Source organism: Blennius ocellaris (genome assembly GCF_963422515.1).
Source record: "Blennius ocellaris genome assembly, chromosome: 10".
Taxonomy (NCBI): domain Eukaryota; kingdom Metazoa; phylum Chordata; class Actinopteri; order Blenniiformes; family Blenniidae; genus Blennius; species Blennius ocellaris.
The window spans coordinates 11,695,107-11,708,640 of NC_137659.1; the positions used below are offsets into that span (position 1 = coordinate 11,695,107).

Genomic DNA, 13,534 nt, shown 5'->3' on the forward strand with positions numbered 1-13,534 from the left:
GTAAACATTTAAAGTGAGTAGTTTTGTGACATAAGAAAATGAAATGCATAAATTTGTCCCTCTGGTAGGGAATCACGACAGTGGCGGACTGTGTACGTCATTGGTTCCTAATAGAAACCGCTAAAATAAAAATCTACGATCCTAATCATATTCAAATGTAATCTGGGGGATAATTCTGTGACTTCTATTTAACGATGTTAGTGAAGAAGTTTAAAAACTATTGACACAAGTCATCTGAAGCTTCTTTGTCCTGAGGTGCAGATGAGGTTATAGGTTTGATTGTAATTACACACACATTCACACAGCCTTTCCATGAAGGCATCATTATTTCTGTTGTCAATGTTCCTTTCTCAGGTTGCAGATTAGTTATCCTGCACAATACTGCCCCTATGGGTCACTAGTGGCATTATTCTGTTTGTCATATATCCAAATCAGAAGTAACATACTTAAAGATGTGTAATTTACCAATGTCACTATTCAATGCTAAAGTGAGTCCCTAAAGTATAAAAGGTTCACTTCACCAGCAGAGGACTTAATGTTGTACCAGTGCAGGTTAAAGTAAACCATCTGAAATTATGTTCATGAAGGGTATTATATGACACTATTTGGCCAAGAGTTTATAGTTAAAAATCAACAAAGTACTTTTTTTTTTTTTTTTTTTTTTTTTTTTTTTTTTTTTTAAATCAGCGGTGGTGGGCGTCAGATTATCACAAGTCGTTAACAAGGTGTGGATTAATTTCATGTGCAATCTAAGCCGAGCTCCTGCACGCTTGGTTTGTGCCTTAATTGAAAACACTAGTTATTAGGTGCATTAATTTGTCTGACACGGTTTCAATAATGAGGCTGATTTATTAAACGGTCACAGTCATGTAGTCAGCAGTGTAACCGAAGGCAAAAACACCACAAGTCCTGCTTTTGACTGCATCAACACGTTAATGTTTAATATTTTTTTAAAGAAAAAATAGATCTAAATATAGTTTATGAGTTGCATTGAGAATACATGAGGGAGGAAGGAAGGAAGGAAGGAAGGAAGGAAGGAAAGAAAAAAGGAAAGAAGGAAAGAAAGAAAAAGAAAGAAAACCATTATAGGCACGAAACAAGAGGAAAGATAAACAAGAACAGCAGATAGGAAGTCAAGGAAGTCAAGAAAAACGAAAACAAATGTGAGGTATCAATGGCATCAATCAATAATAATAATAAAAAAAAGAGGAAGCGGCTGGTGAAAAAGAAAAAGGAAAGTGTTACTGGGAAAGAATCAATAGAAATTTGAATATACTAACAAGTTAAAAACTCTCCAGGAAAGTAATAGAAGAAGCACAAGTAGATGAAAGAAAGAAATATATAAAAAAAAAAAGAAGTATCAAAGGGTTAAAACAATAAAACCCTCAATTCTCTAGCTGGGTTTTATTCTTTGTGCCTCCAGCCATGTGAAGGTTTACATTCATCTCTATCCAGTCTCGTAGGTGTGTGGAAAACTGTGACCTTTGACCCTCAAAGTATAATCAGCTCACTGCTGAATCTTTCTTACCATTTCTATCAAATTAAAAATGATCAATATCACCAAAATGCAATCCAAAGTTTAACCAGTTCACAAGTGTCAAACGAAGAAATCCCAACAAGGATTTTCAATAGATAACAAGTTGTATTCTCATGAATGTCGAGGAGCAGGATGCGTTTGGATTTTTAAAAAAAAAAGAAGAAAGAAAATCATAGATAATCGTCTTCAACCTGAGCATCTCTGAAGTGCTTTTCATTTGCAAAGGCAGTTTTGTCAGGAGGAGAGGGCCTTTGTCATAATTTACACAGGCGATGACGGGCGGGCTGCAGTTTTCTGAGGCTGAACAATCGAGGCTGATGGGATTTTCCAATATGGATTCAATCAAACTGCGATGGAGGCATCAGTGGGCAGATTTATCTGCCGGCACACAAGCCGACAGCAGTTTCAGACCAACATTGGACGAGGAAAGAGGTCGGCACTGTGAATACAAGTGTTTACAGAGTATCATGGATGGAGCAGATAATGCGGGGGTGTCTAACTCATCGGACATTGTTGGGTCACATAAAGCACAATTTGATCTCGAGTGGGCCGAAGCAGTAATATGAACAATATATAAACCAATGGATCTCCAAATGTTTGCATTGGAGTTGTACTTGCGAAAAAGCCTGCATTAAATAATACATTAAATTTCTTCAGGCTGACCTTGGCTATAGTGACATCTGAGCCTGTATTTTGGTTCCCAGATCAATGTAGTATTGTGCTCACTACTCTGAATGAAACACTGTGAACTAGAGTAAATAACATGAAAATAGCAAACACCTTAATTGAGAGAATCAGAGTTATTTTTGTGTGATTTTTATTCTTTGCAAGACCAGCTTTCAGACTAAAATAGATCCTCTGGAGGGATGATTTTGGCTGGAATAGAAACTCACTCGCTTCTATTGAATGATTATCATGGAATATGAAAATGTTTCTCATCTCACTCCTTCACTCTGCTAATGGATTGTGCATCAGTAGAAAATTACAAAGCCAGACTGTTCCCCGAATAAAAAAACAAAACAAAAAATTGACTTTGGTCCAAGCTCCTACTAAAGCAAGAATGGATTCAGTGATTAATTTTTTATAACAGTGGGTATCTTAGTTCTGCGACTCAAATGTAAGGCAACACATTAAAAAGCTCATATGGATGCAGGATGTACCCGTAGGTCAGATTTGATACAGAAAAGCACGATTAGCATGTTAACACTCTAAAAAGCGAAGAGATGAAAGACAACAAACTCAATGGCAACTGTATGTGATTAAATTTGTGCTCTCATGCAGCATTGAATGGGCCATTTATTTACCAACATCCTCACTTTCCCCCACAATCACCTTTCGATTATACATTTTTCATTGACTGAGCAACATGTTGGTATCACATATTGACAAAGGCTGTGTAAATCCTCCACCTCCACGCGATCACTCATGCACGTCAGTAAACAGTGTGATGACAGCGGGCTAGGAGAGCTGAACAGACGGAGATATTAAGTCAGATACTGACACTTTACACGCTACGGCTGGAAATGGTTTGAAAGAAAGCAAACTTCATCCACAGACCCAAAAATTAAAACTTCCAAGGATGTGTGTCACAGCCTGACATCTTATTCCGTCGGTGTTGTTCAGAAACTATTAAAAACACATTACGGAGCCACGCGGCTACACTGGCTGACATGTTTCTTCACCACTGCGCACACTGTAGTTTATGTGGACTCACTTATTTACCACTCTGGTGTGCAAATGCAGCCACATAATCTACGTCTGAAAGAACCACCTGCCAAAGGCAATATTTATCTGGACAACAGCACTGTTGTCGTTACTGGATGAGGTGATCTTTTATGAATAGCTGTGTGAAGATGGGCTTGTGTGAAGGTTGAAAACAGAACAAAACTGAGGTTTTCTTTTCCATCAGTCTGAATACGCACCACTGCACCCTCACGTTACTATACTAACTTAAGCTTGGACTCTTTCAAACAATTAAAACTGAATTGATAAAAATTATTAAATGAAGAAATCCTTTATGAGTTGATGGAAAACTGAATTGAAAGTGTTCACAAGGAAGCAACATTTTTTTTTATAAAACACTGAAATCTGCTATTTTCCTCAAATATATTAATTAGACATGTATACATTCTTTTTGTTACTTTTTCAAATGAAGAGCTAATTTATGGAGATGATTAATCCCGACCTGTGAGAAACAGCCGAGCAAGAAACCCCAGGAGTTATTAAAAAAAATAAAACGACGTTCATGATCTGCATGGAAGGCATAGGACAACAAAATGAAAAACATATTAAAGTCTCTGTGTTCTCATATAATATGAGCAAAAGCTCATGTTTAAAATGTTATAAATTAAATAAACACGACGTCTTTAAATTGTTGTGAAATTTCTGTTGACAGGAGGAAACGCAACTTATCCTTCACCACATTTCTTCAGTAGCACTCAGCAACCAAGTGGGTAACTGGGGGGGGGGGTATTGAGAGCCCTCATGAAACTACTAATTTTTAATCTTCCTCCATCTGGGGCTTGGTGAAGGTGTGTAGCCAGCTGCAAACACAAGACTCAGAGCAGATGAGGCACTCTCGGCAATTTTGGTCTTGTGGTGAGATTAAATTATTGCAACTCGGCCAAAAATGCATTTCCTGTCCACACCATCTATTCATTCCACTTCGATAACAAATTTATCCAGACAATGATAACAGTGGTTAAAGTTCGTCTCTGGGGAGAGGCAGGCCTCACTCTCAGGAAAACAGTATGTTACAGGACCACGTGCATACACATGCACACTATTTGTTTCATCAATATAGAAACGCGTATGAAAAGATGCAGGACAGATTGATATCAGTCTGGGTAGAAATGTCAGGTTGAGTCTTATCACACACTTTTGTTTGCATCCGCGTGTGATAAATTCAGAAATCTTGAATGATGCCAGTTCCAAGATGTTTTATATCAAATATGAACAGATGCAAAACACACAGAGTCAAATACTGTATTTGAACTGTACTTATGCCAAAAACCCTCAGAAAATATACCTCTCTCTCTACATAGTTTGAGGAATAGCTATAACAAGCCTGACTCGCGAAAATAAAGAAAGGCAGATGGTCGATTGGGCAAATGTTACAAACATTCCCACCGTCCTTCGTTCAGTGGCATTTTACCACTTGTACGGTATTCATAGCGCATTGCTGCAGCAGCCAAACACGCAGTCGCACCCGGTGTCTACCCGACATGAGAAATATTCCACCGGTGGAAACTTGGCAGAGCAGTGAATCAGGATGCTGCTGATTCACTGTTACAACTCTTCACACTGACACCGACAACACGAAAACTCACTCCCGAGCCGCATCGAGTTGACAGGACTTTAAGTACGTTTCCTGCAGAGTTTCATCCTTTTCAAATTGGCAGCTGCTCCGAAACGTGACAGACTGAAGTCTACCCTGGTAATGCTGAGGGCAGTAAGCTTAAAAATCTGTTGAGCTTTTTCATTTTGTTTTTTGTTGTTTTTTTGTGCAATGTTGTTTATAGACCTCATTCACACTTCCACATCATCATAAGATAATTCCGGTTGAGAATTAATGCCAAGAAATGTAACCTGCCTTTTCAACGCATATAAAAGTCATCAAACTTGCTCTTACCAGGGCATCGGCCGAGGTGTTTGACGTCGATCTGCTCCTGCTTCATGCACGAGGCCTCGCGTACCAGACAGGGGTTGTTGTAGGAGTTTCCATCAGTGGCGCACACCGGGTTCTCATTGTGCCCGCTGCAGTCGATGTTGCATATGCACCTAAGGAGAGACGGTGGGCATCGCTCAGCACACGGCAGAATAAACGAGTCTGCTGCCTGAAAATCTTTTGTGCAGACGACGTGCGTCAGCCCTGAATCATTAGCTGAAGTGCGTTCAGAGAAATGAAGACACGGCTCATTAATCTTCCGTCTGCAGATTCAAAGAAATACATTTAATCCTTTGGAAAGAACTTTCCCCGACATTTGAGATGCAATTTGGGACTTGATGAAAGTTTTATTTTCAATTTTAGCATGGGCTATACTTCAACTCTAATATTGTAAGTCAAGCCAGTTTCATTAAAAGAAGTCATTAATGCAGCATGAAATACAAAACACCTCATGTCGAAAGAACAAAGAGGTTCCTCAAAGACCATTTTAATAAGAAGAAATTGTGATAAAACTCAAGAAGACGAACTGAGGTGGGACCGACTCTGATTGTTAGAAGTCAAACACTCACCAGACGTCCTCCGAGTCTTCGTCACACTCTGCTCCGTATTTACAAGTGCTGCACTTGGTGAACTTCTTCCCAGCCTCAGATCCTGAGCCCTCATCATCTGTGAGACACAAAACAACAACAACTGGATCATGATTTATTCTCGACATGTCCATCTTCTGTAGAATGCCGTACGGGGTCGGAGGTCAGCTCAACAACGTGACGGCCAAAGCCAACGCTTCACTGAATGGTTTGATCTTGTAAAACTAATGTTCAGGCTTTACAGTGTTTGTTTTCCCCTCAAAGGCTGCTTTTGTTTTAAAAGCTATTTTTGCTTTTTTAGAACAATTTTTAGAACAAATCTTCACGTGGGAAAAGGAAAAAAAACAGACACTCAGAGACAAAGCTAAGATGTATAGTACAGTGAACTGTAGCGTCTCCGTTTACCTGTGACGCTTCTTACTGCTCAACAGTAATCACTGTTTTATTCTTTAAAAATAGTTTTAATTTACGTGACTGTCATTTGAGCTGCTGCTTCTGCTCTCTGGGGGTCTCTCAATATCCATATCATTCATCCTTGAACAACATAATCAGCTTTCATTACAATTGTTTGTGCACTTGTTTCCAGAACACTGATTTGATTTGATTTCCTTAACAACCTCACAGCTCACACCAGAGCTCAGGTTTTGGCGAGAGCCGCGCTGCCGTTAACGCTGATGACGCTGCTCCTGAACCCAACGTGCGACATGGCTCGTGCACTTTTCTATCAGACACGGCCGAGGGTGCGAGGAGACTCCTGGAGCTTATCGGCCAAATGGAAACGGAGACAACGCATCATCATCTTATGATATTATTATTATCATTACAGGGGATGCGTTTAATACCACCACGCATGACGGCGTCCGTTTTCCAGCAGAGAGCAAGTTCAGAGCAGATGAGGCGGTAACAACCACAACATCAAATATCAAAGAGCCGCGGGGATTATTCATGGCTGCCTTTCATCAAAGGAGCCGTTTTCATGATTCATCAAGTGTAATTTTGTCATGTAATAGGGGAAAAGCTTGGTGCTATCAAGGAGGCGGAAATTAATCCACAGGAAATGTAACAACCGTCTGGAAAGGTATGCCTCCAGTCATTAACATTTCTATTCAACCTTAAAACCCGAGTTGGTTTTCTTTGAGAAAGTAATGAGAATCCGTGGAAAGGTGAGACGGCACCTGCTGCCGCCAATTCGGACAAGTAATATCCTGTCAAATACTGACCATATACAAGGTTTCAGAGGGGAAGGGAAATGTGGAAACCCCTTACTGCAGGAATGTAGAAAAATATTTGAAGAGAATTTCTGTGAGAAAGGTTCTTCAGTGAAACAGATACAAATTGTTGGGGGGAGGGAAAATAAAACAAGATTTGGAAACAATATATATATATATATATATATATATATATATAGCCAAAATCAGGGGGAAGCTGAATAGAAATCTTCTGTCAACTTCCTTGTGGGAGCTTTCTGAACATTATATCTGATTTTCAAAACAAAAATGACATCTCAAACAGCTCCAATGTTGTGGTCCAATACGCACAGACATTTAGACTTTGTGTGAGAAACCAATAAAGCAATCAATTGCTGATTATTTGTTGTCAGAAATCAAATTAAGTTCATCTTACTTTCCATTTTTTTAGTCTCCCATGATCAAGTTGCCTTTTGCCCTTAACTCCAGATTTGAGGCAACTGTGCACTCTGCTTCTGCAAAATACAACCAACCTCTCTGACATCTTTGCAGAACAATGATCTCAAAAGTGGTTGAACAGCTGTTAGATGCTATTTGAGAGAGAGCCTGATGGCATCGCGTGAATGAAACATCTGCCTGCAGTCAAAGTCAAAAGGAGCAGGAACTCAACTTGTGCGTAGAAATAGTGATAACCATAATTTAGAGATGGATTCAGCCCATCAGGTGCCGAATGAATCCAATCACAGCCACAGGCTACAATACATCCATAGCAGTTAGCAAAATGTATTTTCTCAGTGGTTCAATTCACTCTTCATCGTGCGAGGAGTTAGGAGAGGTTTAGGTTGGCCTTCAGAAAATGAATGGAAATTGATGCAACGTCCTCCGAAGTCATGGAAACCTGCCGGCGTGCGAGCGTGTGTGAGCCTGCTGGCTGACAGATTGGCCTGCTGTGTGTGGATGTATTGAACATGGAGAGCTCAGCTGGGGCTCGGAGGCTGCTGATCGATTGACGAGGATCTGCAGCAGAGAGGCTTCTTTGTTTCCGTTGGACTCTGCTGACAGCAGGACGCTGCTGCTTCACTGCGACTCCACCAGCAGACGCCACCAATCTGACTTGCTCCGTATCCAACTCATTCAATTCACCTCTGGTTTTACATATTTGACTTATTTATATAATTTAGCAATTGTGTGGCCACTGTCCATACTTGTGTATTTTGCTATTTTTCTCTTGTGGACAGTTAAGCAAATAAAATGCTAAATCTTTCTCCTTTCAAGTGCCTGGTTTATTCCATTCTGCTATATTTAACCCAGTTTGTTGTTTCTCAATAAGTTGGGTCTTTCTCACTATTCTAAAAGCATTCGTATTACCTTTCATTTTGAACATTCAGTATTTATTCTCCTGTTTTAATTACCGGTACCATTTGTCTTTAAATGCAGTTTTATTTTCTTAATATCTTTGATTTTAATGTAATTTTATATGTCTTTACCTCTGTGTATGAGTGGCATCTGGTATGAATGGTGCTATATAAATATACTTGCTGTGCTCCCCCCCCCCCTAAGAACACCCTTTAAAAGACACACTGTGGACCCTCGGTCCATTACAGTGAATCCCACTCTCTGAATTTCTCGAAATCAAGAGTTCGAAATCAAGAAAATGGGCAATTTTGAAAATGGCCAGGTTTGCCAGTCTGCTGCAAAGTCTAGACAGTGTGTCATTATATCACTTTCAATTTTGAATACCTGAGAGAGGGAAAAATTGTGGCGGTCCCCTTACCCCAGGTTAAACAAAAAATCACTGCCCTTTCTCAACCATGATACGCACCTACTCCAGCTTTATACCTCTTCTGCCTCTCCAGACTCCTGTCTTATGCACTATTGTCACACAAAGATGCATTAAATTTTATATCGTGGCTCCAGAAGGCCCAGTTTGGCTGTACAACCCCATTTCCATGAGAATCGTTAAAAATATTAAATTATGATGAAAAAAAGACAAAAAAGTCTCTTATTTTATTATTATCCTCTTAGGGTGGTTAAAAAGTAATCAATCCATCCTTCTTAAACATTCTTGTGAGATGGATTTTTTTTATGGGCATTAAAGTTGTTTTTGGGTGCGGAGCCACACGGGGAATGAATATGCTGATGGGTCTCATCTTCACATCGTCGACATCTGTGAGGCATTGAAGCCCGGCGCACGCACGCGCACACTTCACATTATAGAGGAAGAAGGCTAATTAGACGTCAGCTGAAAAGGTTAAAGGATCAAGCTGACAGCTCAGGATGGAAGCTAAGAGCAGCTGAATAAATCCATCGAGGCAGGTCACGGCAGCATCTTAGAGGTCTGCGCACACATTTCATCCACACAGGTTTTGATCCTTCACACGTGTGGATTTTAACAGAGTTTCGAGGTGCAACCATCAGTGATAATAAAAGCAGTCAATTATGAGATTGCAGATGTGGAACGATGTCTGGATGACAGAAGCTGGAATAACAGGGTGTGAAGTTGTTATTATAGCACAATAGTTTGAATTAGTAAGAATTAGTAAGAAGAAAAACAAACAAAAAAAACATTTCCATCAAATGTTATTTATCACCTATGGAGGTGTAAGTATCCTCAAAAGGTAACCGATATGAAAATAATTTACTGCTTTAAAACCGGATTGAAAGCCATTCCTGACCCGACTGAATCAGCAAGTTGGTAATTCCTCTCGAAGACATAATTTATTCGATAAATTATTCACAGCTTGTTTGGTGGATTTGTTTGTTGTTGTTGTTCGTGAATGTCAGGCCTCATTTTATCAGTCTCCACCAGATGTACTTGTTACTCCTGTGAAATTGTGTGAAAACAACAGCGGCCTGTTGATTTCAAGACATAAAAAAAAAATGATACTACATTCTCATGTTTATCCTCAACTAATTAACTGGAGGTTTGTAGACATAATATTCTAAAAATAGCTGCTTTTTCAGTTTCAAATCACAATATTCACAATAACGTGTTAACCACAATAATATTAACATGTAATATAGTGATGATATTACTCATTAATGTAAACTCTGCAATATACAGCTTAATTTCTTTATGGAACTCACTGGGAATCACTACAAATGTATATGTTATAGTATATATTTAATATGTTTTCATTGGAGTCAAAAATGAACCATTTGAAATTATTTATTCAGGGTTCAGGGATGCTGGAGTTATTCCCATCTCCACTCCATTGCACACTCATATTTAATTTTTTTTATAGACGTAAAACAGCAAACAATGCTGGGAAATAACATTTTTTCAGAGCAACATATATTTGTGGATTCTTCTGAACACATTTAGTTTCCACTGACTTTTTTTACGTGTATACATTTCATAACTCCTGGGAAATACAGAAACTGGGAAATAGAAGCAGAGAAATTGAGCTTTCGACACACATAGTAGTCAGAGTGCCCTATAAGACTTCTGCAATGAGATGAAATAATCTTGGGGTAAAAAAATTTTTAATTGTGGCAGTTTGTGACAACTCCACATTCACAAAATCAAAATGAATCCAGGCGTCCTAGTCATAAAAGCCTTGACAAGAAGCTTGCAGATGTAGCCATCCAATTCTCCCGAAATAAAAATGTACTAAAAGTTGCACTTTTCAGTGTAGAGGGTGGACAGCCTCAACATGAGTGTCACTCAGATGAGTAATGCCATGAAATAATCATCCGGGGGCCTTGTGAAGCTTTTAGAGCCTTACATTTCGAAAATGTCAAGAGGAAACAGCTGGACAGGTGATGTGGTGTGAACATGTTTAAAGAATAAAAGATAAACAAGAAGAGGGGGGGGGAGTTTTAAATGATTCAGCTGTGAGGTTCGACCAGGCCGCCGGCTGCAGGGGGGACCACCAGCTCGTAGAACCCGCCCACATGCAGATGGTGGAGGTACCGGTACCAATTAAAACCCCTCCAGCAGCCAATTTAAACAACAAACACTGTGGTCGGTGCTCGCAGATGGCTGCAAAATGTCTCTGTTGCCAAAATTGGCAGCAGAGCGCCATTCAGCTCAACTCCCACAGGACAGAAAATATCAATCTGTTCCTCGAGGAGGAGTTACTGCAGCGGCTGGAAACCTCCTCACAACCTTTATGACAGGAGTTAATATTCCACGAGGGGGTGGGGGGTGCGCGCACACACAAAAAGACACAGAATAAAAACATCTCAGATGCTACATTCACGCTTCCTTTTGACCTCAATGCTGATTACGTGCTTCATATCAGACCGTGTCCGCGATACAAGCAGGTGATGTTAATGCTGGACTAATAAAGACTCAGCTATAATTGATTTGTGTTTGTCTTTCACCCGCAGCTTAGATGGGTAGGAAATTAAACCTTTATATAGCTCAATGGAAGAAACAATATCAGGGGAAAAAAGAAAAACACTCACCATCTCCATCTCCTGAACCAGAACCAGGATCTGTAAAAACACAAGAGACACAACAGCTGTCAGGGATTTGTTTGTGAGCTCTTATTAAGCAGTGATCCAACAGTTCGGCTCTTGACTCCAAGCTTTTCTCCCTCTTCTCCCGGAAGAAAAAGACATTGGGGTTTTTTGTACTTGAGATGTTGCGAATTCTTTCAGCTCTACATCCATGACACTTTTAGGGCAGCTGGTTACCTCGAGTGACAACAACAACAATTGAGAGAATCAGTCCGCCCCGCACCCAGAGCTGGCAATTCTTATGAGCAAATTCCGGCCCACAGCAACCTGTTGGCCTCCAGGTGGATGTTAAACTCATAGGTGAGCATGTGTCAGTAAGTGTGTTATTGAGTGTGCTAAGTTAGCTCTAAACTATGGCCCATCATGTTCATAAAGGCAAAGATTTCATGTATGTAATCGCATACAGTGTCTGGTTTAGTGGGTGTTTATATGTCTATTTATGGGAAAAAATAATCCTGGATACTATTGTGTTTAGGGCCCCAAGATGCACATGGGAATATTATGATGAAAACGCTCCAGCAGCTTCTCAAATGCATCAAAACCTGAGCACGATTCCCTTATTTGTTAACGTCAATCCACTTCACCTTCTGTAATTAGTTTGTTTAACAGATCTTCGATACATGCTACATTAAAGCCTTAACCAAGTCAGTTTGGTGAGTAAATCTATTCAAACAGCAGGCCAATAATAACTGAGGCTGACTGAAGACTAATTCTATGCATTTCTGTACTGTATTTCAGCTTCATTTGGGGTAGATGCAGACCAAGTTCACAAGAGTGCATAAGATTCCAACCTTTCAAAACATCTGCCTCATACTGACTCACAAATGAATTATTTTGTAACATTTCTTCATACAGGCGGGGTGCACATAGAGACACAGCCAGCTGGAGGCTCATTGAGCCCTGCTGCAGCACACTGCAGTTTGTGGTCTCACTGACTCCATCGGGGAATACATATACAGTATAAAACTTGGCGTGGTCACCTCAAATTAAGAAATGGATGCTGTGTTTGGAGATTTTGGCACCCAGATGCTGCATCAAGAAATGGACAGCAGCTTCTTTGTTCAATGAAATTTCACCTTTCGCTGCTGCACGTCTTCACAAAGTAATGATGGAATGGTTTTTCATGGAAAAGGAGAAAGAAATGGTCCAAAAGAGCGTGGCAATATGAATGGCTCTATCCGCAGTTTGTTGACTTAATCTTAGTTGTTTGGTTGGAAACTGCAGGTGGAACTTTATGTTGACCTCTTATAATGTGATGATCCTTTAGGAAAGAGGAATCATTTAAAATACACCAATATTTACAAATGTTAGGTGGAAGGGGAATGAGATGATAACCAAAGCGTGACACTTTATATACTGACATATCTGAGATACAAGCTTATTGAAAAATTACACATTTGTATTGATCTTGCATCTGAAATGTGATGCAGTTTTCCGGGCTGGGCCTTGTGTTTGCAGATTGTCCCTGAGCCTGGTCCAGCTCCCACGATCCTAATCTGTGGCGATAGGAGGTCCGAACTCTGTATGAAAAGACATTCTTTCAAAGTGAGTAGATACAAATCGGTTGAAGAGTAGTGAACAGAACGAGACTTGGTCAGTAAAAGGAAGACAATGTAGGTAGTATGTACCCACATAGCAATGAATATCAGTAAATGAAGTACTACATCGAAGTAAAAAAGGCTAAAGTACCTGTAATAACCATAAAACAAGGATAAATCAGAAAATAAGAGCAGCTATTTCAGAAAGTGAAATGCAGCAGTTGAAGCCAGGAAGATAAGGAATGTGAATGAAATTAGACAAATACAAAATTAGTATTTATAGTAGGCAAGAATTTTTTTTCTCCATAGAATATAAAATAGTTGAGACTGTTTTATTGCAAGCCTGACGTGGGGGGGGGGGGGGGGGGGGGGGGGGGGGTGCTTGGTTTCAGCCAACCATGCAAAGTGAGCTGTCATTTCAATCAAAACTGAAGTAAGATTAATATCAGTCCTCCTACTGAACCTATTCGGAACTTTGATCCAACAAATTACAGTTTAAAGCTGATAAAAACCTGAATAATCTGCATTTCCAGCAGTTACGAATGAGGGAA

The 13,534-nt window shown here is 39.8% G+C and overlaps 1 protein-coding gene across 1 annotated transcript in view; it reads right to left on the minus strand.

Moving 5' to 3' along the window:
* The window catches only part of tmeff1a (transmembrane protein with EGF-like and two follistatin-like domains 1a), a gene marked incomplete at its 3' end in the record, with an annotated part of 81,149 nt that overhangs the window by 10,563 nt on the left and 57,052 nt on the right, over positions 1–13,534 (minus strand). The window contains exons 4-6 of the mRNA XM_080503117.1: positions 11,392–11,421; positions 5,774–5,870; positions 5,169–5,317 (exon numbers count right to left, since the gene is read on the minus strand). Coding sequence (XP_080359243.1) covers positions 5,169–5,317; positions 5,774–5,870; positions 11,392–11,421 — 276 coding nt within the window. The remainder of the gene's footprint in view (positions 1–5,168; positions 5,318–5,773; positions 5,871–11,391; positions 11,422–13,534) is intronic.